This window comes from Orussus abietinus, unplaced genomic scaffold (genome assembly GCF_000612105.2).
Source record: "Orussus abietinus isolate OABI.00-Male unplaced genomic scaffold, Oabi_2.0 scaffold18, whole genome shotgun sequence".
In the NCBI taxonomy this organism is placed as follows: domain Eukaryota; kingdom Metazoa; phylum Arthropoda; class Insecta; order Hymenoptera; family Orussidae; genus Orussus; species Orussus abietinus.
The window spans coordinates 514614-540876 of NW_019396011.1; the positions used below are offsets into that span (position 1 = coordinate 514614).

General features: G+C 46.7%; 4 protein-coding genes across 10 annotated transcripts; 1 reads left to right on the plus strand and 3 right to left on the minus strand.

Moving 5' to 3' along the window:
• Window positions 1–40: 40 nt before the first annotated feature.
• LOC105700324 (peroxidasin-like protein) lies at window positions 41–4916 on the minus strand. The gene is made up of 7 exons (XM_012426067.1): window positions 3210–4916; window positions 2808–3132; window positions 2032–2459; window positions 1661–1908; window positions 1160–1528; window positions 937–1096; window positions 41–854 (listed from the first exon to the last, which is right to left on the minus strand). The coding sequence occupies exons 1-7, from the start codon at window positions 3737–3739 to the stop codon at window positions 761–763; spliced, it is 2154 nt and encodes a 717-aa protein (XP_012281490.1). The 5' UTR covers window positions 3740–4916; the 3' UTR covers window positions 41–760.
• Window positions 4917–5472: 556 nt separating this feature from the next.
• Window positions 5473–8578, minus strand: LOC105700305 (U4/U6 small nuclear ribonucleoprotein Prp3). The gene is made up of 6 exons (XM_012426020.2): window positions 8164–8578; window positions 7894–8107; window positions 7599–7810; window positions 6727–7513; window positions 6299–6656; window positions 5473–6223 (listed from the first exon to the last, which is right to left on the minus strand). The coding sequence occupies exons 2-6, from the start codon at window positions 8039–8041 to the stop codon at window positions 5824–5826; spliced, it is 1905 nt and encodes a 634-aa protein (XP_012281443.1). The 5' UTR covers window positions 8042–8107; window positions 8164–8578; the 3' UTR covers window positions 5473–5823.
• Window positions 8579–8748: 170 nt separating this feature from the next.
• On the minus strand, window positions 8749–16762 carry LOC105700309 (epsilon-sarcoglycan). 5 transcript variants are annotated; one of them, XM_012426033.1, is made up of 14 exons: window positions 16746–16762; window positions 16504–16682; window positions 16265–16429; window positions 15943–16146; window positions 15098–15241; window positions 14220–14359; window positions 13859–14034; window positions 13689–13790; window positions 12726–12900; window positions 12403–12647; window positions 9685–9699; window positions 9340–9483; window positions 9162–9230; window positions 8749–9086 (listed from the first exon to the last, which is right to left on the minus strand). In XM_012426033.1, the coding sequence occupies exons 5-14, from the start codon at window positions 15216–15218 to the stop codon at window positions 9062–9064; spliced, it is 1212 nt and encodes a 403-aa protein (XP_012281456.1). In that variant the 5' UTR covers window positions 15219–15241; window positions 15943–16146; window positions 16265–16429; window positions 16504–16682; window positions 16746–16762; the 3' UTR covers window positions 8749–9061. The 5 variants fall into 5 exon arrangements, with proteins under 5 accessions (XP_012281456.1, XP_012281454.1, XP_012281455.1 ...); XM_012426031.1 differs by having other exon boundaries at window positions 9685–9753; XM_012426032.1 differs by having other exon boundaries at window positions 9685–9753; window positions 15098–15261.
• LOC105700307 lies at window positions 9831–25357 on the plus strand. 3 transcript variants are annotated; one of them, XM_012426022.2, is made up of 13 exons: window positions 9831–10576; window positions 17225–17410; window positions 17685–17954; window positions 18127–18168; window positions 18259–18359; window positions 19472–19559; window positions 19629–19692; window positions 19769–19989; window positions 20062–20202; window positions 20276–20437; window positions 20524–20709; window positions 20813–20878; window positions 21944–25357. In XM_012426022.2, the coding sequence occupies exons 3-13, from the start codon at window positions 17895–17897 to the stop codon at window positions 23414–23416; spliced, it is 2604 nt and encodes an 867-aa protein (XP_012281445.1). In that variant the 5' UTR covers window positions 9831–10576; window positions 17225–17410; window positions 17685–17894; the 3' UTR covers window positions 23417–25357. The 3 variants fall into 3 exon arrangements, with proteins under 3 accessions (XP_012281445.1, XP_012281447.1, XP_012281446.1); XM_012426024.2 differs by having other exon boundaries at window positions 17703–17954; XM_012426023.2 differs by lacking the exon at window positions 9831–10576 and adding an exon at window positions 13494–13584.
• Window positions 25358–26263: the final 906 nt, after the last annotated feature.

Genomic DNA, 26263 nt, shown 5'->3' on the forward strand with positions numbered 1-26263 from the left:
CCTCCACTTATATTTTTCTTAATTATGTCTCTGTTCTTTTTTTTTTTTATTTAGTTGTCAACGAACAGCTGCGTAATCCCTGCCGTGTCGCGGCCAGGATTGACTTCTTTAACGGCCGCTTCTCGTATTCACGAGACGCTGAAGAACCGGGCCATTGGATCAAGGTCCCTTCGTCGTTCGCGCTCGCTTCGCGGCGCTTCTCTCACGTGGCTTGCCTTTATTACGCGGCCTCGCGTTATAAATGTCAAAGCTGCAGTTCTTCGGCATTCTTTGGACGCGGTAATCGTCGAGAGGGACTTTCCGGCGATTACACCTTGCACAACCTGCCGGGCCGAGGTCCGAGTCTCGACCCCCGACCTCGAAAGTCTCGGGCCGAGGGACCTCGCGAGATTTTTTTCTTCACTTTTAACGAGGGCCCGATTAAGGTTCCTCGGTTCCTCTATTTAAGTTACGAATTATTCATTTTCATCGATTGCAGCCAACACCTCCCGACCGACAGTCGAGACGAACCTTTGGGATTTAATGGATCGGTGCTACGCTTCTTTACAATTTCTGGGAGAAGCATGGAACTACCGTTTTCTTTTCTTCTATATTTTTTTTATTTAATCTCTAATACGCGCAGAAAGATTTCTTCCAAGGAAGAAAATCTCGCACGTATCGACTCCTTTGGTTCGATGCGTAAAAAAGAAGGTTCGGCGGTTTTTCGGCTCCCGGGCGAATGGTTTCTCCCCGGCGTTGGAAATGGACGACAATGAAACCGCTAGGCCATTTTTTCGGGCGTCTTCTGTGTTTCTTTCCACGGGGTCAAGTCCAAACCTCCCCCGAGGTAAGAGGTGCAGTCCGCCAGATTGTTTCTAAAAAAGTTAACGCGGGGCTAATTGCGAATTGGTACTTGAGAACGCTTAAATGGGGTAAAGAGGATTTAGGGACACTCACAGGAACCGGTCATGTAAAATGAAAGCTCTCGGCTGAATCCTCTTCAAGTTGTCCCCGTTGTCGCAAAGTATTCTCGCGATCGTACTCTTACGGATCTCCTCGATCTGCACAGGTGTAAACGCTCCGGGGGTATTGACGTTCTCGTACCAGTACCTGTCGCCTGTGGATGAATTCGTCATAATTTCAAGTCATTTTCACCTCGTAAGAGAATCGTTAAATTTACCCAATCGGGCGTTTCGGAAGACCCGGCCCAGAAGGCAGAGAAACGTCGGGCCCAGAACGGCCCCTTCGACGGGAGCCTCCGATAAGGCCCCAGTCAATAGATCGACGTCTTCGACCTTTTCGTAGACGCTGCGCAATTTCTTCAGTGCGTCTTCGGCAATGGTCCCCTCCAAGTCCCGGAAGTCGGTCACCTCTACGAGGTCGCAGAAATGTTTCCATCTAACGTAGGGCGGCAATCCGTGGTCCCTGCCCTCCTGGATGGCCTGGGCCGCATAATCAACCGGAGTCTCGCTGCTCTTCCCATCGTGGAAGTATCGGCTCAGCAGCACCTCGTTGAGCCCCGGAGGAAGAGGTTTCCTCGAGTGACCCGCTGGGATAAGGAAAGGGAAAACAGTTCGCGGAGTTGAATCAGAAAAGTAGGGAAGACCTCGAGCATCATCGAGCCCCAATTGGAGGTAGCTCCGTCGTAATACTGGATACACATTACTGTACCGACTACTACCTGTCGCCCCGGCAATCAGGCGATCTATCGCCCCGGCCTCGTACAGTTCCTGAGGAGCGTAGAAAGACGAGAGGAGGGACCTCTCCCCGGATTTCGAGGAGGAGCGAAGGTCCACCAGGTCCAAGGTCTTCGGGGTGAGCACTGCCGCGAAGAAGAGACCAGCGGATGCCCCTGCATTCGATAAGGACGCGTCCACCCTCGAGTCGTACCGGTCCGAGAGTCCTCCGGTGTTCAGTCGCAGTTGATATCTTTGCAACAGAAGGTAAACGGCTATTCCATTTATCGAAAAGATCCGGGTAAATGTCTCGATATGATATTTTTGGTCATTCCTTTGGGTGTCGTTTTTATAGGACGGTTAAATGAACGGGCACCTGTCCAGAGCGTTTTCCCCAAGAACAACGGGCAGGTACTCGTTGTAAGTGATGTGCTGCATTTCCGCGATTACGACCCTCCTTGCTTCCTGATAGAGCCTGTCGTCGTCCCAGTGGGGATTCAATTGTTCCAACTGCTTGGCGACGCGATTGTGCTCCCTCAGGAAGAGGACGTGCATCAGGGTCAGACCGGGGTGCTCGTTCACCCTGGAGTCCCCTCCGAGGAAGCAGGGCAAGGCCGCGTTGGGACTTCTGCACTCGTCGGTGCTCTCCGAGGGCATCGGTAGATTTTTCCTCTGGGTCATTAAGGTGCCTCCCTTCCCGGATCTCAGGGATTTCGAGATCTCCTCGGAATTGCCGTAGACCGGAGAGAGGTCCACGTAGGAGGTCGCCTGATTGATCTGTTGCCTCGGACCCAGCTTGCATCCCTGCACGCAGGTTTAAATAACAATTTTACTTAAACCTCACCTAAGAGGTTTAAGTAAAATAAATTTTCCCTCGGGATTTTACATATCGAGTCTCGGAGGGAACGCGTCTCGCGACTTCTCGTGGGTTTTTACAGGCGGTGAACTCTCCGCTTTCACCACAGCAATAATTCACACGAAGGAACCCGCGATCGTGGAAAGACTATAGACACCTTCGGAGAGCTCAAAATTTACGCAACTTTCCACGTCGATCAAATACTCATAATTTATTGTCCTTTCTTTATTAGCTACGATTAAGCGTGACGCCATAACTGTGAAAGGTATTCTCAAAATCGTAGGTGGACTCGTTACCTGCACGGTATTCCCGGGATGAGGCGCCGACCTAGAATACTCCATGCAGTGTACCGAGTTCTCGGCACCGATAGGGAAGCACTCCGGATGGAAGTGCTCGAACTCGACGTCGCAGCACTTGAGCCTCTTCCCGCGAGAGAGCTCCATCCTGGGAGTGTGGGCCAGGTCGTTGGCCAGGAACTGGCCAAACAGGGCGACCAGGGCCATCAGGAAAGGGTGCTTGGAGTCGGAGGTCCCCGCGTGCACCATCAGGGAAACCTTCCGAGCACTGGGCAGGTCTCTTCTGGGCAAGGACACCCCGTCCGTGTACTCTGCCGGCAGGAGCCTGCGATTTCGTCAAAGGAAATGAGCAGTCGTCGAAAGGCGTACCGCGCGGTAACAAAAGAAGAAGAGACCACTAGCCTGGAATAGGGCTCCAGGGCGGCGCCCCAGGCGGGATGCAGGGGGTTGTTGCACCTGCCGGTGTGAGTCCTGAACCTGGGATCGACCTTCTGGCACTCTCTGGTGAGGTGCAGCGCGCTGGCGGCCTCCCCTGTGCACAGCCCGAGGCCTACGGTGGGCAGGAGGCTCGCAGCCTCCTTCGGGGTCATCTTCAAGGCCTCCACCAGCATCACGGCCATGGTCTCGCTGCGCAGCGCTCTCCGAGAAAGCGTCCTGGCCGCGGCGCTCATCTCGTGGGATGCTCCCAGGTACCAGGAGGGCGAACCCTGCTGCAGGTGGGTCCTGGAGCTCAAGATCCTCTCCTCCATCTCCTCGTACTTCTCCATAGTCGCGTTCGTTCTCCTGTTCAGGTCCTGCAGCATCCTCGTCGGCAGAATCGTGCCCTCGGCCAAGACCAGCAGCATCGCTAACCTGGCGAGACTCAAAGGTTCCCATTTATCTAACATCTTCGTATCTCTCATCTCGCGGGGGAGTAAAACAAAACGAGACATCGGCGAAAGAATCTCGAGTCACGCCCTGGCTTGATCGTGCATTAAACATCGCATCCCGACCCTGCCTATTATGTAGTAGCGGCATCGAGTGCAACCATCGATCACGCGACAGAAGTCTCTTCCAATACCGATAAAGATCGCCGCTCGGGCTGGTTTTTGCGTATGTCATCGCGGAACTTAAAATAGCCTGACATTTAGGGGAGACATTTCCTGATTCTCCCGTGCATCCTCGTTTCGCAACTACGACGTATTCCCGATTCTACGTCGCTACCGGATTCTGTAAAAACCTGGGACAAAACTCGATTCGATCCTATTGATATTAATGTTTATTCATTGATTAACGTAACTGGCTTCCGATTTATGCCCATAACGGTCGTTCGCGTGATATCAATTTATCGACATACCCATAAGGTAATACAAATTATCCAATTAATTCGGTCCGAGCGAGTGTATGATGTCCACATCCGCGATCGCTGCGTGCACGTGATATGCGCCGGCGGAAAATAATGCATTCGAAAGCGCTCACCTCCACCCCGAGAGCTGCATGATTCTCTGTATGCGCGCGAGTTACTGGGATTACTTTCTCACAGGTCCTCGGTAGGTACGGGAACGGAGCAGAGCCGAGTTAGTCGAGAGAGTGCACCGAGCGAGGGCCACGAGGAGCCGAGTAGTAAACCTGAACTGAACCGAGGCCGACGTACGAACGAAAGTAAGTTCCCGCTCCAGGGACTGTCCAGCTCCTCCCGGGTGGGGGACCGACGGGATCTTCGCCGTACAGGGTGTCGACTAGTTCGAAGCGTATCGCGCGAGATGCCGAAGAAAGACGGATCGCACCTAGAATAAGACATTTCTCGTCTCGGTACGTACTAACTACAGCCGTTCGCTTTGGTAGTCGCGCACATACGCATTGCAGGTTTACGTGCATTTCTACCGTACATTGCCGGTCATGAATGGCTTCCTCGTGAACATGGTGCAGTCTCGTGATGGTAACGCGAAAAACGAGCTCGAGAACTTATGTACTTGCGGTACCTGATGTATAATAAACTGTAAAATAATTAATGTAATAAAAGAAGTTATTGAACGATGACAATGAGTACGTTTAATTAGACGAACATGTCTAGCGAACCCTTTAATTGCCTGATCCTGATCCTTGAAAATCACTCGTAGATCTAACGCACGAAATTCGGTGCCACCTCCTCGGTTATCCTATGTTCCTGTTAGAAATCGAAATTTTCAACCCCTAAAATTTTTGCTCGGGAGAACCTCCGTGCCACCTCTTCGGTTGTCCTATGTTCCTGTTAGAAATCGAAATTTTCAACCCCTAAAATTTTTGCTCGGGAGAACCTCCGTGCCACCTCCTCGGTTATCCTATGTTCCTGTTCCTTTTTCTTTTCTCAGCGAGATTCTTTTCGTTGGGTTTACCAACGTATTGTACAATTGTAATTGGGCATTTGCAGACACCATGTACATACCGCGAGTTTGCATAATGCGTTAGGCAAGCGTTCCAACGCCATAACGTTATGCTAATAGGTGCGCGGGTCTGGCTGCAGTGGGGACGAGCAAAACGCCCGGCAGAGAAGAGCACTCTCTCCGATAATCGTCGGGCCCTACGGATTAGGAAAGTCGGTCGCTTACAAAATCGGCCCGGTTTTGCGGAGAGCGGAGGCTCTTCACCCTGAACCGCGAGAAACTGGCCTTCGACGTGCGTCGAGGACAGGAAATTACATCAGACGGTTCTAGTAAACAATTTATTCTTCGTTATTATCCTTCCATAATTACTGGCTTACTCGGAGAGTCCCCGGGACTCAGGGTATAAGCGCCCGTAATCGGTATGAGGGTGCAATTCAATTACGATTACGATCGGACAATGACTTAAGTCGCAATTTCTGGCCCCCTCCGAGGAATTCTTCATTTACCGAGATTCCACTACGTAGCAGTCGGATCTTAAAGAGGATCTAAGACGAGGAACGCGACTGAGTAACGGAGCAACGATTGCCCTCGGTCGCTTAATAAGAATCGTAATTGAATTACGACTTTCACGCCAACATGGACGTCAGTTCGGTCGCCGATCTTAACTCTGCGTCTTAAGGGCGAATATCGTCCGTATTATCGAGTACCGCTCCGCTGTAGGCAAGGTCCCAGTAATGTTCGACCTGATGCTTCTTAAAGTGTTCTCGGGCCATTTTCTCAATGGGACAAATCTTGAACTTTATCTCGCCGAAGTGGCGCTGCTTGCTGGTGCCTTCCCACACAAGGACGCACCTGTTAGGCACGTCGTTTCCGTCATTGTCCTTCACCGTATCCTCCTCCCACTTAATGCGATGCATCATTAATCGCTTGTACTTGCTGAGCTGCTTCGCACCTCCCTCGATCACCACAACGTTGCAATCCCTGAAGAGCATCACGCAGCCCGTTAGATAGAGCTGCTTCGCATTTGTCTCCACTTTGAACTTCTTCGAGGCATTGTTCACCAAATCTCGAATTCTGAAATCGGAGTCAACGTTTACATATATTTTTGTTCTTTCAAAAATTTTATATGCATTTTAAAATCCTGCTCACCTGTAGACAGCGACGTGTACACCTAGACTAGTGTCCTCCTTTATCTTCCTGGCCTTCTTCTCCCTACGTTGCTCGGCAGTGAGTCTTCTTGCAGCATTTGCATCCTCGTGAGCTTTTAATCTCTTCGCCATCTGCTGGCGAACGTGAGCTTCTATTTTCGTAGGATCTTGCACTGCTTCGGTACCTAGAACCCTCATCAGATTGGAGATTCTTAGTTTTGGCTCCGGAGGAGGCTCCAAACCAAGCCTGATCTTCTCCTGCTCCTCTTTCCAAGCTTCCCGTCTATTTTGCCTTCGTAGTTTCTTGCGTTCTTTCTTCGTGAGGAAAACGGGCATGTAGATCGGCTTCAGTGGGTCCGCTGAAAAATTGGTTTAACATTAGTTAATTTAATGCGTGAAATATTTGAAGAATATTTTTTTATAACTAACTTGGTGGTCTCATCTGGGTTGGATGCTCCACTAAGTTTGTAATCGTAGAGTTTTTGATCGACGTAGACTCGTCTTCGCTGGCATAACTTCCCGTTACAATGACGGAATCCCACCATTCTACGTTAGGTACATCTTCGCTGAGTGCTTCAGTTTTCGGAGCGATCAATGCCAATTTCGTAGCTGAACTGATTCCTGTTTTCCTAGCAATTTGACTGATCTCATTTTGCAGCTTCTCTAGTTGCGCTTTCATACGTATCCTCTCGGCCAACTGTTGGAATTTCCCTGGTTCATGAAACTTCAGAGCTCTCTTACCACGAATTGCAGACTTAGTACCTATCCTGTTGTCAAAGAAGTGGGTGTCTTGAATCTCTTCTGGGCCTTTTGACTCTTGTAACTGAGCTTTGAATTCTTCACGCTTTTTCGCTCTGATGTTTGCCTTCAAGGTAGGTACGACTTGAGTGAGCTGGACTTCCTTTCCCGTTATGTCCACGGTTCTTCCAGATTCGTCCAAAATGAGAGGAGTAGGTTTATCTGGCACCCCGACGCTACCAAGCAAGCCCGAACTTAATTTATTCCTAATCTGAGCTTGAAGTGCAGCAATTTTCCTTGCCTTGTCCGAATCGGTCTTACTCAGTAGTCCTTGATTATACATGCTTCCTAAATTTGGCAAAGAGTCACGGGCCTTAAAAAGAGGTCTCACCGGTGGAACGTCGTCCTGCTTTATTGCTTTTAATGCTCTTTTCCTTTCCTCTATTTCTCTTTGTGCATTTGCCATCATTTGTTTAATCTGTAAGTACAGGTTTAGATAATTAAATGTATATAATATATAATTTAAAATGCAGTTAATAAATTACCAGAACCATTAAACAAACCTTATCCGCCGAGAGATGCGCTTCGATGGTCTTGTCATTTTTTACTTCTTCGTCCTTTAGCCTGGCCTTCTTCGAGTCCTTTTCCTTGTCCTTGTCCTCTGTGTGAGATCGCTTCCTAGACTTTTGTGCCGCTTTGGTATCATCGTAAATAGTAAATATCTTCTCTGTTAATTTAGATGCCTTCTTGTCCTCCAAGAGTGCGGACAGTTTATCTAGAGATAAAATGATCTAATGGCATTAACCGAGAAATGCAATCTGCATCTATTATTTTTTAATTAATCTCTAAAATACTGACCTGCTGTTTTTCTTTTGTCATAGCCAGAAGTTATGCAATTAACAGCAGTAGTAACAATAGCTGGTTCTCCAAAACCCAGAAACTTATGAACCGCCTTTTCGATCTGCGGTTTCATCTCATCTATTTCTTTCTTCGTTAAATACGACATTTTATCGTTGATGCGAGAATTCCACGGATTTCAAATTATCAATCTAACGTTACTTCATAACATAACCTTGAAAAAGAACGAGGTTAGGTCGAGAAATATTCGTCAGATTCCCTTCAACCAACCGAAATGTCTAAACACTATATTAAAAACTCGTTCTGATGTTTCAATTTGCAAGTCGAGATGTAAATGAAATTATACGCGGCGCCGAAGAAAACATCGTAAAACGTTTTTTAGCAGGAAAACGACACCAGAGATGAGTTGAGAGATTGGTCACGAGCAGGGTCGTGTGATCGCGTCCTGTGCTGCCCCTGGCGGAGGATGCGGACGGTTAATCCGCTTCCTACCTGTTATCCCTCAATGGCGGAGCAACTCATTTCTGCCAGAAATGAATTACCTCTATACATCACGACCCCTAGTCGAAGGGAAGTGAGAAATCTCCCAACTCATCTTTGTCGAACAATGTCACCGTTCGCGGCGTCCTCTCGTGGGAGCGTTTCGAAGCTTTTACGTAATGCCAATTACTGGCGTAAGAACGGATCACTTTAATTTGATCAAATAACTGCTTATATTAAAATATAAAATACCCGATTTAATTTTCATGCAATAATCGAACGACCGTATATTTCATCTTCTTGTTAATTGATAGAACGAGGAAAGTTAAATGATGTAAAGGAAAAAACGGCATTAAATCAGGAGAACTCGGTTAATTTTCGTATCTCCACTTGTCTGTACTTTGACTTTATCGCAAACATTCCACACATTCTCTACGAAATTAATGCTAATTTGATCAGATTACTGTGAATCCGACACATGCGTAGAATTTCTTAACAGGATATGTGGCAGTATTATGTCTTGAGTTTGAGTGGTGTATATGGAGCACCACCCTGTAGATTACTCCTGGAATTAATATCGGAGCCAGTTTTCACGGTTTCGTCATTTTGACGCTGAAGTGTAGATCTCAATCCTTTACGGAATCCTACACTTCTAGCAAAACCATGTTTTTGCTGGCTCCTCGTATAGTCAGAAATCGGCTCGAACCCCAGTCCTGAAAGTACATAGAAATTAACAAAATATTATATTGTTCCACTTACTATTTCTAATAGTCATTATAAATACTTACACATTATTCGGTCCCATGTACGGGGGGGGATTCGGGCGAACGTACGGATTGCACCGTTCCACTGACGTTCTGGAAAAAAAAAAAAAAAGAAGGAAGATCCAATGAAAGTTCCTTTTAGCGTTTTACATTCTCTCGCTCTTTTTTTTTTTCTAAGAAAACCTAGCCCATTTAGACGTACCTTGGGCTACGAGACAATGAGTCGCAGGGGCTGGAAGGTTGGGCAGAAAGAGATTTTAAGGTCCCTCGTTCGGAAGTGGCATACTGGACCATTTGCACTCCATTGTTCCCCAGACCCTCGACCGGCGTCAATTCTCGTTTTTCCCTATAAGAAATAACGAATTAAAAAAATCATAGCGCTCCGTCAATTGATTTTATTTAAATTCCTCAAACACCGCTACCATTAGGGATGCTTCGGGCACGCAAGGCGTGGTTAGTCATTCGATAACAATTCATTTTTTAATGCAAAAGCCTGGAAAAGTGTTACGTGCCGAGGCGATGCACGAGACCAAAGCGATGTCTTTACCTCGTAACGCTGCTTCTGAGAAAAACGTTAAACAGTTCGTAGACGTACTCATTAGACTCCGGGTCGGTCCTACGGGAAATAAAAAACGTATTCCTCGGAGTATCGATTCTATCAGCTGATCGATATCACGGGGGATCGTCCGCGGTTTCACGATTACGCGTCAAGATTGACGTCGCATCGCCGCGATATCGCGAAAAACGATAACGATTAGGCTAGTGCTTACGTCGATCGCGGTCTATCCTTGGGCAGATTGTTAACGTTACCTTGTAAATCGATTGGCCATTAATTAAGGCCTTTACGCCAAAGTAACGAGAACGTATGCGTATACTTACCCAAAGGCGCCTAAATGGTTCAAGGCATACCGTCCAGCTTCGATTACGTTTCCCCTCGACAAATGAGAGCGAAAAGCCTGCCTGAATTTTGTAGACAGGTTTTTCCCTCTATCCATTAAGAATATCCATTAAGGATTTACCGACATTAATAAGTGATCGGAATTGCAAGGAAATGATTAAGTCGCCGTTGTCATCAGCTGTTTCACTGCGCTCCCCATTAGTGGGCGTTTATCCGCGCATTGACGTCCGCTTCTAAATGGCATTTAGGAATATTTACACTCGCCAATTACATCACCCCAAGATTCGCTTTTCGCGGCCGAGCAAGTGCAGAATTTATCGCAAGAATTATTTCAGCCAGTCGGTGAATAGTAAACGATACGATATCGCGTTATGTATGACGCGGGAATTTACATACGGGGGTGTTTTCGTAAAGGAACTCGGTGCTTCCGATCGCATTCACGTAAACGTGACAGTCTTACGACTGACTTGACAGTGTCAACGTGAATGCCGGAGAGAAGTCGACCGTGCCGACGAACCGTATTTCTGACGCGCGGGTTCACGTGAGTACGCGTATAATGACTATTAATCTTCCAATTGCTATTAATAAATTTTATTCCCCCGTCTCGCGGTAATTATTAATTTCCGGAAAATTCAAAACGGCGTGGACGTCAGGATTTTTACCCGGAATGCGAAATAACGAGGCGAGATCGTGCCGTGACAACTTATTGTCATCCACGTGACGCTCTCGCGTTGTTTTGTTAATCAGAAAATAATTGCACACTGACGCACGATTTTACGCGTTTGTGGCAATATTTGCGAGGACGGGCCACGTGCTGATTTCAGTAATTACCATTGATTAAGAGGTATCATTACCAACGCGAGGCGTTGTCCACGCTGGTTAACAATGTTGCGGGGCAAGAAGACTGCAACATCTATTGGCGCGAATAATCACGGTCAGTCATAATTGACCAGTCGATGTACAAGTCCAGATCGAGATAAGTCTGAGCCTCTGTGGACATCGAAGGCTCATTAATAATTCATCTAAAAACTGCTCGGGAGAAATAACTCGGGCTAATAAAAACTTAATATAGTCCTGACGACACGCCAAATCGATATCCCGTCACTCTTAACGTGACGTTAACGAGACTCGTAAAAAACGGGGCAAAATCAAGTCATCGCGAGACAGGCGCAGCTTGACATCCGAGGCAGTCTAGAGAGCGACTTTATCATTTCCTCCGTAGCGTCGAATTCTTTTATCTAAAATAAGATAAAGGTCGAATAAAGTAGACAATTTAGATGCGGACTGACGTTGCAATATTTGAATTTCATACCGTCGATTAACAAAAAAAAAAAAGAAAAAAAAACTACTCGATCGCGTGACACTCACGGATTCACTCGAGGAGAGGGTTACCGACTGCTAGAATGCACAATTGCAGGCTGTACCGGTTTCAGTAATTAAGCGGATTACGTCACTAGTTACGATCGAACTAGTCATGCGAATAGTGACCTGACGTTTCCAAGTAGCCTTCCGCGGCGGTCACTTACCCATGATAGCAACGATAAGCGCTATCACAAGTGCACCTGCGTCTACGCAACCCTATGTACAAGTACATAGCACTCGCCACCCGGTCCCTATTTGACACATTTTAATGGACATGTTTTGTCAATTCATTCACTTTCTTTTTCATTACCCGACGGTGAAAGGTTCCTTACGTGATAAGAGATAAATTCGGGGTCAAACCGCGACGATAACGAGGACGCTCGTGGGCATTAACGTCGCGCCGTGTACGTCGCTTAGGCGCCACGTTTTACGATTACGATAATCTCACGTCCGCGCGATTTATCACTGGTCGCCGACGGTGTGTTTAATACTTTTGATCCAGCCGACTTGACGCGTCACCAGACGGGCCGTTATCGAATCGCCATTTATGAATGAATGAAAGTTGGCAGGATCGTCCCTTCTCACGTTCTCTCGACGCCTACCAGAAGAGCCGGTTCGGGTATTGGCGAGCGATCGTGTATGTATGATTCCCAAGTGACTACATCCGCAGATGATGCGTGATCCGCGTTTTGCGGATCTTCCTGCGAACGTGTCGTTTAGCCACAAAAGCAGCTCGCGCACCGCGATATGCATCTCGGCCCAGAAACCGAAGCCAGTACCTCTCGTGCGTCATCGACGTGCCAGAATTCCACTAATGTGTCCTAGATTTTTCTCCACGTCCAGCCTAGACGCGTTAAGTAGATGTGAAAGTGACATCCGAGGGGTCAATTGGTCATGAAACATCTCTCCAACGAGACCTCGCCGATGCCAATTTCGCATCGCCTTAACGTGGAGAAAGAGGGAGAGAAATTTCATCTTGGCCAAGTCGCGTCTCGGCGTACTCACATTTTCTCGTGGTGGATGCAGAGAGCGGTCGTGAGGAGTCCGGCAAATATCAGAAGCAAGGCGGTAGGGACAAAGACGGTCGTTGCAGTTTCTTTTAAGTAACTCCTCGTCGGCGTTCCCGATTTCGTGGGCCTAGCCCAACGCCACTCGGAGTGGCCCGAATTTTCTGAAGAGGGAAGTCCGATGACGTTCATGTTTGGTCCACGTCTCGCGCTCTCTCGGTGGAGATTATGGTTCTCCTCTATCTGCACGACAGGGATGATTATTACGGTAGTAATTTAATTTCTCGATTCATGGTCATGTAATTTATATTAATTACGGACCAGCCTGAAGGAGCACCAGTCCAGGACGAAGCCAGCTTCTCTGAACCATCTCTCGACGGTGGTCCTTTTGAAGTTCCTGGCGCAGGACGATAATTTCCACAGAGGCTTGACTTCCTCCTGGAGGACGTTCAGGTCTTGCGAAAACGGGACGGAGCTGCCGAGTCTGAGAACCGCTCTAAACAGAAATAATTAGAATATTAGCTGGCAGAGAATAACCCCTTCCCAGGGTGAAGCATCATCAGCGGGGTTTCAGGAATTTTTCTCTTAAAATTCTGCCTCAGCCGCTAGGAATCCCACGCTGACTGGTGACTTTCTCCTTTTCAATGAACCGTCCAATCAGAGGAATTCGCGTCATCGTGGACCCGAGCGTCACCGGTGGAGAAAAATCCTTTTCTGCGTATTCCTAGGGAATGCCCGAGAACGCGAACAGGAGTTAACGCACGATTCGCTGACGCATTTGTTCCGAAAACCGGAAACCTGTATCCGTTCGGATTACGTATTTACCTCGATCGGCTATTTGCCGAAGAGATAGAGTGGCTAAGGAAGTAACAATTACTGCTGGCGAAGTGTACGGGAATAGGAAACCGCTCCACGAGGCCGGCTTCCGTTGGTCGGACGATAAATGCACGTCCGCGATAGCGGACGAGTCTGTGCTTTGCCTTGTCGAGGGTCAACATTGGCGCTCTGGAAGTCGGATTTGAACGTTCCTCCCGCACCTGAGAAACGGGAGAAACGCGAGAGAAAAAAAAAATTGGGACGGCCGGTTGACGCGAAGTGGCGGTCACGGATGACATTCCGTGAGTGCTGCGTGAACAAGCTGGAGTTCATCTCTGTAGGGGGAGATTTTCTGCGATAATTCGTAAGTCCTCAGTCGTCGCCACTATATCCTAAAATGGTCCGGACGTTCAAAGGGGTTCTATTTAAAATTCCCTCGGTATTGATTAATTAATTAAATGTTCTCACCCTTCGCCCTCTTCGGGCTTCAGAGGAAGACGGGCGCCGAGCTCGACCGCTGAGGCCAGGAACGTCACGTAGAGATCCGTGGCCTCCTTCCACAGGTTTTTCCTGTCGATAACGAATCGTTCGTCGATATCTTACGAAATCGTCGGATAGGAAACCCTCGAATTTCTCACCTAAAGACGTCGAGAAGCCGGTCGGTCCTGTTCGCGTCGAACATGTCCTCGACGTTGAGATTGTCGATTTTGAGGTGCACCTCGTACCTAGTAAGGTTCTCCTTATCGAGCACGTTCACTGCTAGGACCTTGTACCTCGTCTCGTAAGTGTGCTTATTTAGGCCCACAATCTCTAGCTGGAACATTGTCGTCATAGTTCGCATAATGAATACCGTACAATCTGGACACATTCGCAAAGTGTCGGCTCACGTGCGTGCCAAGTACAGAAATTTACAGCGCGATGCATTATTCATTTCGAGTGATTTTACGATTTTTTTTTCTTCTCCCCATTCTCGCTGGCAATTTCGAGGGAATTAATCACCTGAAAGTCTTCCTGATCTTTCGGTGCGACGCCGTATAAGAATCCTTGATGATCGCGTCTACTGTAGGTGTAATGAATCCAAGGCGGCAAATCGGGGACGTTCAGCAAAGACGGCTGGTAGGAGAATTGATCGTGCCTTCCTGGAAAAGTGAAAAGTGCTTCGTGAAAAAACGAGGGAAAGAAAAAAATCGTATTAAACCTTGCCTGCCAGTCACACGGATGCTCTTCATCCGTCGAGGATTTTACGTAATATAATCCGCGGGTGCCCGTTGGTATCAGCTGATAGGTCAATAAAACGATCAGGATCTGGCCGCGTCATTATTCAGAGTACATGGCCGAGTATGTATCGAGTGACGTACGAGTGGAGGCGCGTACATACTTTTATTTCACGGCTGCTGCAATTGAGCATTAAGCGCGGTATCGCAAAAACTGGAATAGCACACGCTTCGCGTACTGCTTACGTTGATCGGCGATAAAAGCCTGCACGTATCTTTGACTGGATTATGCGTTAAGCAAAGCTCGGCTGGTACATTTAACCGGTAAAGCACGTGGATTAAAAAGAAAACCACTCTGGGGCAGATTTTATTGACGAAGCCAAGAGCGACTCCATTCGAGCCGGTTGAAAGCGCGATGGAAACCTTGGAGCGAAATGCAAAAGAAGCGCCTCCCATTCAGCGAGTTCAAAGGGCTAAAGCTTCTCAGGCAAGAAAATACCTGACCTGATTCCGCTGGATTATCGAAAAATATCCCAGAAACTGGAGAACATGTAAATTCTTCATCTCGCGGGATAAAGGGGGTCGGGCCGCGCGAATAGGAATAAAGGAGTAGATCGGGCTCGCCTGGATTCTCTCCCTCGTTTTTCGAATTTCCGGGCTTACCGTCGATCTTCCAATCGAAGGTCTGCGGGGTGATGGGAATGATGAAAACCTTGGACATCACGATGCTTTCAGCGCCGGCGAAGGCCGCCAAAGTCGATAATAACAAGACGCTCGGCTGCATCCTCGGAGCGTCCCGTGTACGACCTGGACAACGCAAATAGAACCTGGTTTAAGTGATCGGGTAGATTTTTTTTCCCTCCCTTTTAACACATTATAAATCATCGCTTCAAGTTTCTCGTTTGTCCATTACAAAATCATTTGCGCAAAAGTAGGTAATTCCAGACATAGAACTGGGGTCGAGAGAACCTCGACTTTCGGAGGAATTTAATTTAAATGACGTATATAATTGCGACTCCCTCGGGATAAATTATTCCCGAATAATCTTCGAGATGTTTAGTTCCTTTCGGGGTTTAGGTTTCGAATTTAAACGCTCAGCAGTTACCGGCAAGAGACCATAGGTCCTCCCCTGCGCCTGCGTCGAGAAAGACGCCGACGCAGCGGGTCCCGATGTTCCTGACATTATGGATTGACTCTCCTTTTATATCGAAGGTCCTTTTAAAGAGCACGGTGCCCCGAAAGAGTCAAGGCTCCGCTTTTCACCGCTGATTGCGTCCACGCTTGCAGGCTTTAGCTCCGAAAAATCCTCCACGCTTAGATTCGAGAGGTATTCGTCATCCCGCCTGCTTGACCGAAAATAGACGTCTAACTCGCTGTCTAAACTGCAGCTAGCATTAACGAGATACTCCACCTAGTTTTACAGAAAAGATAAAATATTAGGCGAATCCAGGGATTCGATTATTAGATTTGGACTATTCGTTGGAAAGGATTTATTTTGGAAACGTCACCTTAGCAGACGACGCCGTGCCCAGCTGGTCCGAATCGTCCGCGAACAGACGGCCGACAACTCGAGTGCCGGAAAGAAAGTATACTCCGTTCTGAGTAACTCCTCGAGAAAGTCCCCGGGAATTTCGAATTTCAAGGGAAGATCAAAGCTGGACAGCTCGGAGGTCTCCGCTTCATCTGGGGCTTAGAAGCGGACCACTGGAATTCTGAAAATTTGGGGGATTTAATAAGTTTAAAAAATCGTTACGACTTATGTTCGAACTTTGCTTAAATTTCCTAAGGTTAATTTGAGGGTTTGCTTGGATTTGGATGTGCGAAACTGACCGGTGATATTCGAAAAGCCATTGATTTTGTAAACGTCACTCTAGCAGACGACGTAGCGCTCTGGTCAGCTGATTAGGATGACAGAAGGAAACTCAAGCAGGACGAGAGTGTATACCATGTGCGCCGTAACGTCAGTACGAGGGGTGAACGCCGAGGTTCTCGGATCTGGAAGACATGCATTAATTTACGGGTTTTTAAACGTATTACCTTGATAAATATCAGGTCTATTAACGGGAAACCTTTCGCCGGGGCTTGCAGGGAAGAGGGTTTTGCGAGAGGTGAGAGGCTCGCAGGCGGTGACGCGAAACGAGAGCGCCGAAGCAAGCGTTAGCACGAATAGATTGTAAGCGCGCCTTTCGTTCCTCTCGCGCGCATCTGAAACCCGCTTCCGACGAGTCCAGGGCCGTGTCAAGGGACCCTAGAAATATTGCTTTCTGGGAAAAAATACGTGAAACATGAAATAATTTACTACTTTCCATACCATTCGGGTCGCATCCTGGAAAATCTCTGAGTAGTCATATAGAAATCGGATTAATTCGCGCCGTCGTCATTTGTTACCCGGGTATTATCTGCTTTCACCCGAAGTTGTAACCTTCGATTAGTCGTTATTTAACTTGGGAAAGCCTTTCCTTGGGACAAGTTGGATTCCTTTAGCCACCCGGTTGGTGATTTCTGATAAAGAAAAGACGCTATTGGCCAGCGTCTCGGAGATAGCGAATTGTTTACGGTCTGGGAAAAGCCAAGATGGCGACGCGCACGTCGGCCGCCATCTTGGATTTCCTCGTGAATGACGCTCTAGGTTAAGTTCCTCATGGCGCCCCTTTATCGCCGACACTGCCTATTGACGTCCGCGGTAGGCGTGGCCTCGCAGCGCGACCGATAGAGGGATATATTTACCACACAACTCTTTTCCCGTGCGCCGACGACTTGCATTATTTGATTAATAATGTGTATTTGCAGTAGGTGGTTAGATGCGAGCGGTGAACGGCGCGCGAGCGTGCCTACTTGGCGGCACGGGGGTTGAGTCTTAGGAGAGGAGGGCCAGGACCGCGAGGACGAGGATCAGGAACGGAGTTCCAGTCTGGTTTACGGCAGGGCACTGGAGGGTCGTTTCTCCACCTCGACGCCCTATCACCGCCGAGCCCGGTAAGAAAGCTCGAATGGAACGAGATTCAAGATTTTATAGTTTCAACGTAAAGTGACTTCGTATTTAATACTTGGTTCTTTCCATAAGTCCGATTCAAGCAGAAGAAGTACATTTCCTGTCAATTTTAATTTTATTCTGTTCGCACAGCGTACTCTGATTTATGTCAAATTTGATAAAGAGGAATATATTTCTACTTTAATTTCTTTCAATTCTGGCAGAGAATAGAATCAAGTATTTAATGGAATTAAAATTGTTTATTTCATGTTATTTTAGTTTTCTTATTGGGAACAGCCTCAAAGAGGAACGGCCTGCGTCGTGCTCCGTCAACCTGAGGAACCCGGGACGTCCGGTGCCCGTTGGCAACCGTCATCAGAAACGAGACAACGGAGTCTGACGTTAGTACCTGAGGACGCTCCCTGGCCCGGGGGTGACCTCCTCTGATACTCCGATATTCTTGTGGATCGATTCCGAAGCGAAGTAATCATGGCCAACGGCGTGCCGGTACTTCTCATCACCGCCAACGTGGGGAGCATATTCGAGGAAGTACGTATATGACACATTTTATTTTTAACTTAGTAATTGGTTGGTCCTTTTCTGTGTTAAGAACGTTATAACAGTGTATTTTGATATTTAGTAGATTTATGAGTGGAATGATGATGGGTGGCCCGTTGAAAAATGTATCTGCTTTGCTAATAACATGAATTTTGTGTTCCAGCCCAGTGTCATGCTGAAGATATGGACCGAGGAATTTTTATCAGTGAGTATTGATTTAAGGCTAAACTCTGACTTGCAAATTATTTCTGTGTGTCGAGCATAGTCATGTAATACCACTTGATAATCTTTCTAGACGATATCACGATTGGATCCGAAATTCATAGCACTTCACTGCCAGGAAGTTGGTGGCAAAAATTATGAACAGAGCATGAAGCACGTGGAATATTTTGTTAGGTGAGTAATTGATAATTTCATGTAGCGTTATTTCCAAATTTGAATTGACAAAGTTCCAACATTTTCGGAACATCCGAAATTTTTAGAATGCCTCGAATGACAAAATACATTAATTCATAATATTCGCTAGAATTAACTTACATGTATTTGGTACATGCACATATACAAGGGTCTTAAACTCTACATAATGTACAAGGCGATTGTTGTCAAGCTTCCTATAAGGTTTCTAATTCCGTTACTTTTCCTTGAACTAATTCAATTTATGCAGGCAAACGTTTTCCTAGAGACGCGTCAAGATGTTCCCTGTAAAATAGATTGCATTAAATTAGCACTGAAATGTACGTGCATTTATTATTTCTATTTAAATCAATGTCCCGCTTCAATGAATATTATTTAGTCGGGTGAAGCTTCGCTTCGACGTTATTTCTGGCAACCAACTCGGTCCTTGAAATCTCTTACCGTTAATACACGACAAATTTACGACATCTTGATTAAGCGAATCATATGACGTCACGTGCGGCCCTCCGCGATGATTTCATTACAGAAAGAACGCAACTCGCCCTGTTATCACGGCACATCTTGGCACATTTATCAAATTGTCAAGATCACTTTGCGTGTGACATCGGAAGCGTTACCGAAAATTACCGGGGCGGACTAATTGCAAGAATTACACATTGAACATTTACGAATTGACGCACGTCCAAAGTGCAAAGCATATTTCTCCGCAGCTTCGTCGCTCGTGCGATGGTGCTCGGAGACGGGATGAAGTTCACAAAATTAATGTCAAACGACGATGTAGGAGGTTCCCAAGGAGGCAAATAAATTTATCTCCGTGTACACTTATATACGGGATCGAATGTGTCCGAAGGTACATGTGTTATAAGGGGATAAAAATAGATAGTCACGCGCGGTTTAACGCTCGAGCGAGCTACATCAAAGGACTCTGCTAATGTTAAATGTCCATGGCAGAAGGTGCCAAAGGAAGAAGGATTATAGATTTAATGCACATGCAGGAAACCTTTGAGTTTGCGGTAGAGACACTTTGATCAGCTGTGAGTTCCCTTTAAACCGTTTAGGCATTCACTATATTTTTCATGATTTTTCTCCATCAGATTATTGATGTCCTCGGAGGAGCTAAGGCTGTTCGACAGAGTACGAGTCTTCCTGGATGAGGATTATTCATCGGCCGAACATTTTACGGTGAGCGTCGATTAATTATTAACTATGGGATCAAGAATAAATTTCAATCGAATTCAATTTATCTTGCAGGCACTCGGAAACTTTTATTTTGTACACGTATCTTTAAAAGATGTATTACTCTGGGACTTTAAAGGTGAGTTTCGGCTACTTCTAGGGGCGTTGGTAATGTGGAAGGGTTATGGACTTTTTCTCTTTAACTCTGCTTTCAGAGTGCACATTTGTACCGGTCAGTGGCAAAGAGGTGCACTCTGGCAATATAGAAGCCGTGACTACCAAAGAGAAGGCAAAGTTTCCTCAAGATTTCTTTCCGGAGTGCAAGTGGTCCCGGAAAGGATTTCTACGGACGCGATGGAACATCGGCGGAACTGTTTTCGATCTCATAAATATACACTTATTTCACGATGCCAGTAACTTTATCGCCATGGAAACGGTAATTAACGTCGGAGCTGGTGCGTTTGAGATTTTTAAAGTGAAATCTGATCGGTCATTTTTGATGTTGCAGTTTCCATCGGTGTACAGTAAAACTCGAAGAAGGGCACTCGAACACACGCTCGACAGGTTTCATAATGACCAGTATCCAAACGTACCGTATTTTTTATTCGGGGACTTCAACTTTAGAACGGACACAGCCGGCGTGATCAAGGTGAGTCTCCCTGCGAAAGGCACGCCGATCGACTCTCCTGCATATAATTGTACTTTATTACTGCAATTTGCAGAAACTAACGGAAGATACTCACGAGAGCAGGCTGTCGAGTAAAGGTAATATTTCCAGATTGCAGTTCCGTAACAAGGAAGAGGATCTGATTTTGACATTAGGAAAGAAGGAGTTCTCGCACTGTCAACATCAGAATGTCTTTATTAAAAACGGCGGTCAATGGGTAAGTCATTAAGTCATTGACTTTTTCATTTTCTATTCAAGTAAATCGCTTGTGATTATGAAACGCTCTTTTTTTTTTTTTTCCAGTTACGAGAGTACGACAAGGAATTAGAGGACTTTGACGGAAGGTTGTTCGAGTTCCCCATCAACTTTGTACCGAGCTATCCTTTCGAGGAAGACATCAAGGAGGGCACCAGCTACATGCAAACGAGGGTACCGGCTTGGTGTGATCGCATCTTGCTAAGCCCCACTGCAAAGTCCCTAGTCCAAAACGTAAGTGACATTTATAAAGTAACTTTCTTCGATGCACGAGGCATCGTGCCTAAAGGAATCGCTGTACGAATTACTAGTAACAGATCATCCTGTCTATTTGCAGATGTCATCTCCGAATGCAGTGGAGTACGGAATCATTGGTCCATTGACGTGCATGGGTGATCACAAGGTAACATTACACGACTTCACTTAAAGCGCAAGACTATAGTCTATTTTCTTTAATTTAATATTGGGTACATATACTTATGCACTTCCTGACTTTCATTCTGACGATGATTGATTCTTTTGATGATTATGGTGCAGCCTGTTTTTCTGGAGTTTCGAATGAATCTCTAAGCACTAAGGTACCTATCTAAGAACTTCTTTGTCTGTTCTTGCCTTGATTTTCTTCCTCCTTTTTTTCTTCTTTTTTACATCTTACGTATATGTTCATTATCTCGTCCGCCATCGCGATATATTAAAAGTTCCTTGGAGTCTGCTAGGTGTTAGTGTCGACCCTCGATTTTGTATTCACGTACTATTGGGTTCTCCGCCAGCTTGATTACCATTACCATGACATTTCCAGTATTTTCGGTACTCATGCGGATGTTATGCTGGGCTGCTTTCTCAATGTCTCTGCTAATTTCTGTGACGATTTTATTCATCTCCTCGTATGCCATGTCCGATATGATTATCATTAACGAATCAGACTTATTGAGAAATCCTAGACGTTTGAGAAGTGCGGACCACATCCAGCGTAATTAAATACTAGCGTGGATTAGATCGCCCAGTAACATAAAGTAGACGATAAAAATTGTAAAAATTATTGTATACAACTTGCCAAGTATTATTCCAACAAATGTCTCCTGCTCCACGATTCAAAGCACACGCCGGTAACGTTTACACGATTCATTGACGCAAAGACCGCCCATTCAAGATAAACGGACACAATTTTGACTGATTAACTCCGCCCAAGAATTGTATAAAAATCAAACGATCGATACGAGACGAAAAAAAGCCATTGCACGAAACCCAATTCATCACGTCACGTCACCAGCAGTTGTAAATACCCAATGTATAGAGCCAAACGAGTCAGCCACAGCGTACAGTAGCCAATCCCACGTGGCAAAGGCTCGACACGAGAGTCCTAGCGACCAAGGAGAGACTCGGGAACCAGTAGAGAGAGAGAGTACAGAGAGTAGAGAGCCCCATGAAAGCACGATGTCGAAAACAGTCTTTTCTTTCCCATTTCCAGCCGGTCTACCTGAGGGCCATGCTCGCCTCGGACGCAGGTACGATAGAGTGCTGCAGCTTGTCGAACGCCCCCGAGTTTTGCTTTCGAGTGCCTGACCATTACGTGGAGTTGTTGTCGATGTTGCCTGATTGCCGTAGTTACGCCGGGACTAGGACGTTCCCGGTGGATTCGTCCCACCTGTTGCACGCAGTGCCTGTCAAGCATGATCCCTACACCCCCGACAGCATGGACAGTCCGAGTCCGAACGCGATCGCGGCTTCCGGGGAAATAGGCGACCTGGATTACGGCGTGGCCAACAGCGTCGCGGCAGACCTGGTCGCCATGGAGACCGGGAGGACGCCGCGAGCTGTCAAGCGCGTGGACCGGGCGGTCTCGCCTGCTCTCTTGAAGTCCCGGCTCGAGCTGATCGCTCGCACCAAGGAGAACAACCCGGACTCCGAGCCGGAGACCTCGGACATGAAGCGCAGTCCCAGCGAGTGCCACCTCCGGTCGTCCGCCGAGGACCAGCAGTGGACCGTCAGGAAGAACCGCAGCAACAGCGACGTCTCCTGGCAGCGATCGCACCTTCTGACCCAGGCCTGGATCCAGGGCAGAGGACGACAAGGGTACTACTCCTTCGGGAACTTCACCCACCATTCTTCCTCGGGATCCAGTCCCGCCGAGGGGGCGGAGGGCCTGCCCCCGGATCTCGTCATTCCCAGGATAGCCATCATCAATGCGAGCAACTTCGAGTCCAACGAGAGCTCCGTTCACCTCCACGGGGAGGACAGGCTCGCGGCTTGTGCGGATCACAGGCTCAGTGCTTCCTATTCCGATGACAGGACCAAGACCAGTGCCGGGAGCTCCAACCCGGAGAGGTCCGATGACACCGGTCGCAAGACCGACGATGACGAGAGGCTGAGTTTCGGGGTGGTCGAGCTCCCCTGCGATGACGGCAAGGATGTCACTAGGAGGAATCAGTATATGGACCTCGAAGTCGTTAGGGTGAAGGCCCTGGAAGGTGGTGTGCTCGTCGAGAGCATCATCGAGAGCGTCCAAGGGGAGCTAAATGACAGGTGGCCCGAAGACAGGAGCAACTACTGCAGGAAGATTATGAATCAAACGGTATCCAAAGATGTGGAGGCGCGATGTCGAGTCGCTTACGAGAGTCCGGAGGGACTCCTCGGGGGGGAGGTCGAAGATGGAGAGAGAACGAAGCCTCCTGGACTGGAGCGTGATAATAATGTGATAAGCCCGGATACGTATAAGAGTAACGTAGCGAGGAGAGATGCGCGAGTGGAAAGATCCGACAGCAGGCAGGAGGTCACTTCTAAACACACCACCAGAAGTAACTCCCTGCAGAGTCAGGACACGAAGGACGCTTTTGGGAACGTCAAGTCGATGTCGAAGGCCTGCAAGGTCTCCGAGAAGTACGGGCACGATTTCGCGGAGAAAAAACGCAGATGTCGGAAGTGCTGCTGCGTAATCTGTTAACGGCAGACTAACTAGTAGTCTATTTCCTAGATATTTATTTTCACTTTTATTTATTTCGTCGTATTTGGCAGAGGTAGTTTCCCTTCACTTGTGGTTTCCCATTTAGAGGTCCTCTTATCTTTTTTTTCCTTTTCTTTTTTGAAAGTGCCTTGACGCAGTCATTTAAATTATTGCCAACCTTAGTGGATGTATAATGTTAATTTATTGGAAACGTAGCGTCGAGACGACGAGCGTAGATTGCCTCTATTGCACCGCTGTTGGCGGAACGTTGCAACTGTCTTAAGGCTTGATTTGTCTCTGTCGAGGTTTTTCATGTGCCCAAATGTAGACTAGTCAGACGTTAACTATTTACACGGTATTCTTCGGGGTCAGGGCTTAAGGCAGCTGCAATCGCACCCTTAATCAGTGGCATCCTTCGGATCAAAGAAAGTATTAGACCCTGTTACTTTATCCTCTCGTCACGTTGTTGCAATCGAACTGCCTCCGGCACATGCATGATACTCAAACCGATGTTTACTGTACGTATTCCTCGAAGGTGTAACTCAGTGTTGCGCTTTCAGGTAATACCGTCAATTGTGTAGACTAGCAGATGTTAACGCGAATCGAGTGCATTCGCCGTGTTACAGTACTTTAGGTAGAGCTTGTTGACCGTGGCAGGGCCAGCTCCTTCGTGCCCACAATTGACCTTTTAAACCGTTAATCAAACCTTACATGTATTTTTTATTCCTAAGATGTCTTATCAATTGTTGCACTTTGTGGGCAAACCGGGACGCTGCTCCTGTCGTTGTTACGTTATGCCAGTGTAGATGTGACTGATACTTGGAATCTACTGCCAAAGTTAGCTATTTTTATTCCGTTTTAAGTGGATAGTTTCGTTTGCGGTGTACCTAGGGAGTGTACGGTAAAGCTTATGTCGAGCTTACGGCTCGAATTTGCAAGAGAAACGATTGTTATCTGCATTTTAATAGCACGGATCGAGCGAGCCCTGAAATCCCGATGTGACTGACGAGGAGTGACGAATGAGTTCCTGATGAGGTGCATTGTGAATTAAAGCGTGCAACGTACTTCCTTTCTGTGAAACAATTGCAAATTCACCGGACAATACGTCCCTTTAGCGTTTCCAGGGGGACTTTTATCTGGGAGACGCGGGTCGAATTCGAATTCAATTTTTTTTCTATACCATTTTACGAGGCTCTTTCACAAGCACTTCCTGAGAGACTCGCTCGCACGTCGCGGTTTCATACAAACCATAGGGTAGAGTTGTACCATTCCGTTGTACTTCATTAACGTAGAGCCGGCAATTCTAAGACACTTAAGACTAATGAGATGTACCCCGAGCCGGTACCAAACTATTTTTAATTAGGACACGGATGGGCGCCTTTTCTGGCGTGACAATAATTTGTGTTAAGAGCATGTCCTAGAATCTCAGGTTGACGTTATTCCTATGTCGTTTTCCTTTTTTTTTTCATGTAGCTTAGGAAAATCGTTACGAATATTTTTGATACACTCGAGAGATGCTAATGGCTTCGCGAGATCGTTAGCAGAATTTTTGGAGCGATTCCGAAATCGAAATCAAGTGCCTATTGTCGAAAGTCTTCGGGGATTTTAGGCCGAAATCTCTTTGGAAAGTTCCGATTAATCGGAAACCACGAGGAACGGGTTAAACGTTTAACGTTAAAATATTCCTAGGTAAACAGGGGCAACTATTTTTGCAACATCCTACCTCTTCCTCGCAAAAAGACACGCGTCTCGAGAACGTTTGTCTCTGCGATTCGGTTATTTGCCTTTCTATTTCTTTGTTTCTTTTTTCTAAGTCGCAACCAGCGAAATTTCAGTGCATTTCTTTCCTGGATCTGTTTCGGATCACTTGTAAATAATTTCAGAACCGAGCACATCCTCTTCTCTGTAAATATAAAGGCATATTTTTTTATACACCACCGACGTCGCTCTTTTATTTGCATCCTGTGGTTTCTTCGTAGAGAGCATATTCTTTCTTCTTTTTTTTTTCCATCCCTGATCTGCAAAGAGTTGCACTAAGTGTTCTCGAGCTCCCAGTGTACAAAGCCCACCTTCGATGTACTAACTGTTTTTTTTTTTCTTTTTTTTTATTGTTACGTGTACGTATTTTCTGGTTTTAAGTGGACGTTGTCGTTGTACCGCTAATTGGTGTTTCTTTCACATGTTTAATTTGCAGAGATAACTAGTCGTTCTGGCTTGACACCCGCGGTTTAAGTTTGAGAAATTTCGCACGTTCGTAGTACCCCGATCACGCTGGTTTATATTAAATATTAATGCTGCAGGTCAAAGTAATCCGTAGAGTTTAATTTAAATTCAAGGAAATGTCGAAAATGAAAGGGTTCAATATTAATATTAACATCGAGGAATCCTTTTGATGATTTAAAAATGAATATCAAGGAGATTACTTTGAGCTGCACGTCGACCCGAGGTGTGACACTTCTGTTTGAAAAAAAAAAACAATCCATCCCTGGCGCAGAAACCGCGGAGACGAATCACGTCGGGAGAAAATCGAAATCCAGTCCGACCAATTTGGAAAATGCCCAAGAAGTGTGTAACAATGGGGCCGCCACGATAACACGGTACATCCATATCAAGCACGCCGATTCTACGGTAAAGATCTTCCGCGAGACGACGGTTTGATGTTCCAATCCGATACCGACGATGTCTGTTAAGGTGTTAGAGCGTAACGCGATATTCTAATATTACTGTTCACGGTGAGCAAGGATACGAAAAGGAAGAAAAAAAGAAAATAAGATGTTTAAATATATTCTAAATGTCTCGGTGTTCCTACGCAAGCATTTCGAAGGGTTCTTTCTTTTTTATACGTGT

Coding starts and splice junctions, on each gene's coding strand:
- LOC105700324 (XM_012426067.1), bottom strand. CDS start 3,739: ATGTCTCGTTTTGTTTTACTCCCCCGCGAGATGAGAGATACGAAGATG. Junction 3,133..3,209: donor GCCCTGGAGCCCTATTCCAG/GCTAGTGGTCTC, acceptor ACGAAATCGCAG/GCTCCTGCCGGCAGAGTACA. Junction 1,909..2,031: donor GGGGAAAACGCTCTGGACAG/GTGCCCGTTCAT, acceptor TCTGTTGCAAAG/ATATCAACTGCGACTGAACA.
- LOC105700305 (XM_012426020.2), bottom strand. CDS start 8,041: ATGTCGTATTTAACGAAGAAAGAAATAGATGAGATGAAACCGCAGATC. Junction 7,514..7,598: donor CGCATCTCTCGGCGGATAAG/GTTTGTTTAATG, acceptor CTGTACTTACAG/ATTAAACAAATGATGGCAAA. Junction 6,657..6,726: donor AACCCAGATGAGACCACCAA/GTTAGTTATAAA, acceptor CCAATTTTTCAG/CGGACCCACTGAAGCCGATC.
- LOC105700309 (XM_012426031.1), bottom strand. CDS start 15,218: ATGCAGCCGAGCGTCTTGTTATTATCGACTTTGGCGGCCTTCGCCGGC. Junction 13,791..13,858: donor CGGCTTCTCGACGTCTTTAG/GTGAGAAATTCG, acceptor CGTTATCGACAG/GAAAAACCTGTGGAAGGAGG. Junction 9,484..9,684: donor CTCAGAAGCAGCGTTACGAG/GTAAAGACATCG, acceptor TATTTCTTATAG/GGAAAAACGAGAATTGACGC.
- LOC105700307 (XM_012426022.2), top strand. CDS start 17,895: ATGGCCAACGGCGTGCCGGTACTTCTCATCACCGCCAACGTGGGGAGC. Junction 18,360..19,471: donor CACGTGGAATATTTTGTTAG/GTGAGTAATTGA, acceptor TTTCTCCATCAG/ATTATTGATGTCCTCGGAGG. Junction 19,560..19,628: donor CATCGGCCGAACATTTTACG/GTGAGCGTCGAT, acceptor TTTATCTTGCAG/GCACTCGGAAACTTTTATTT.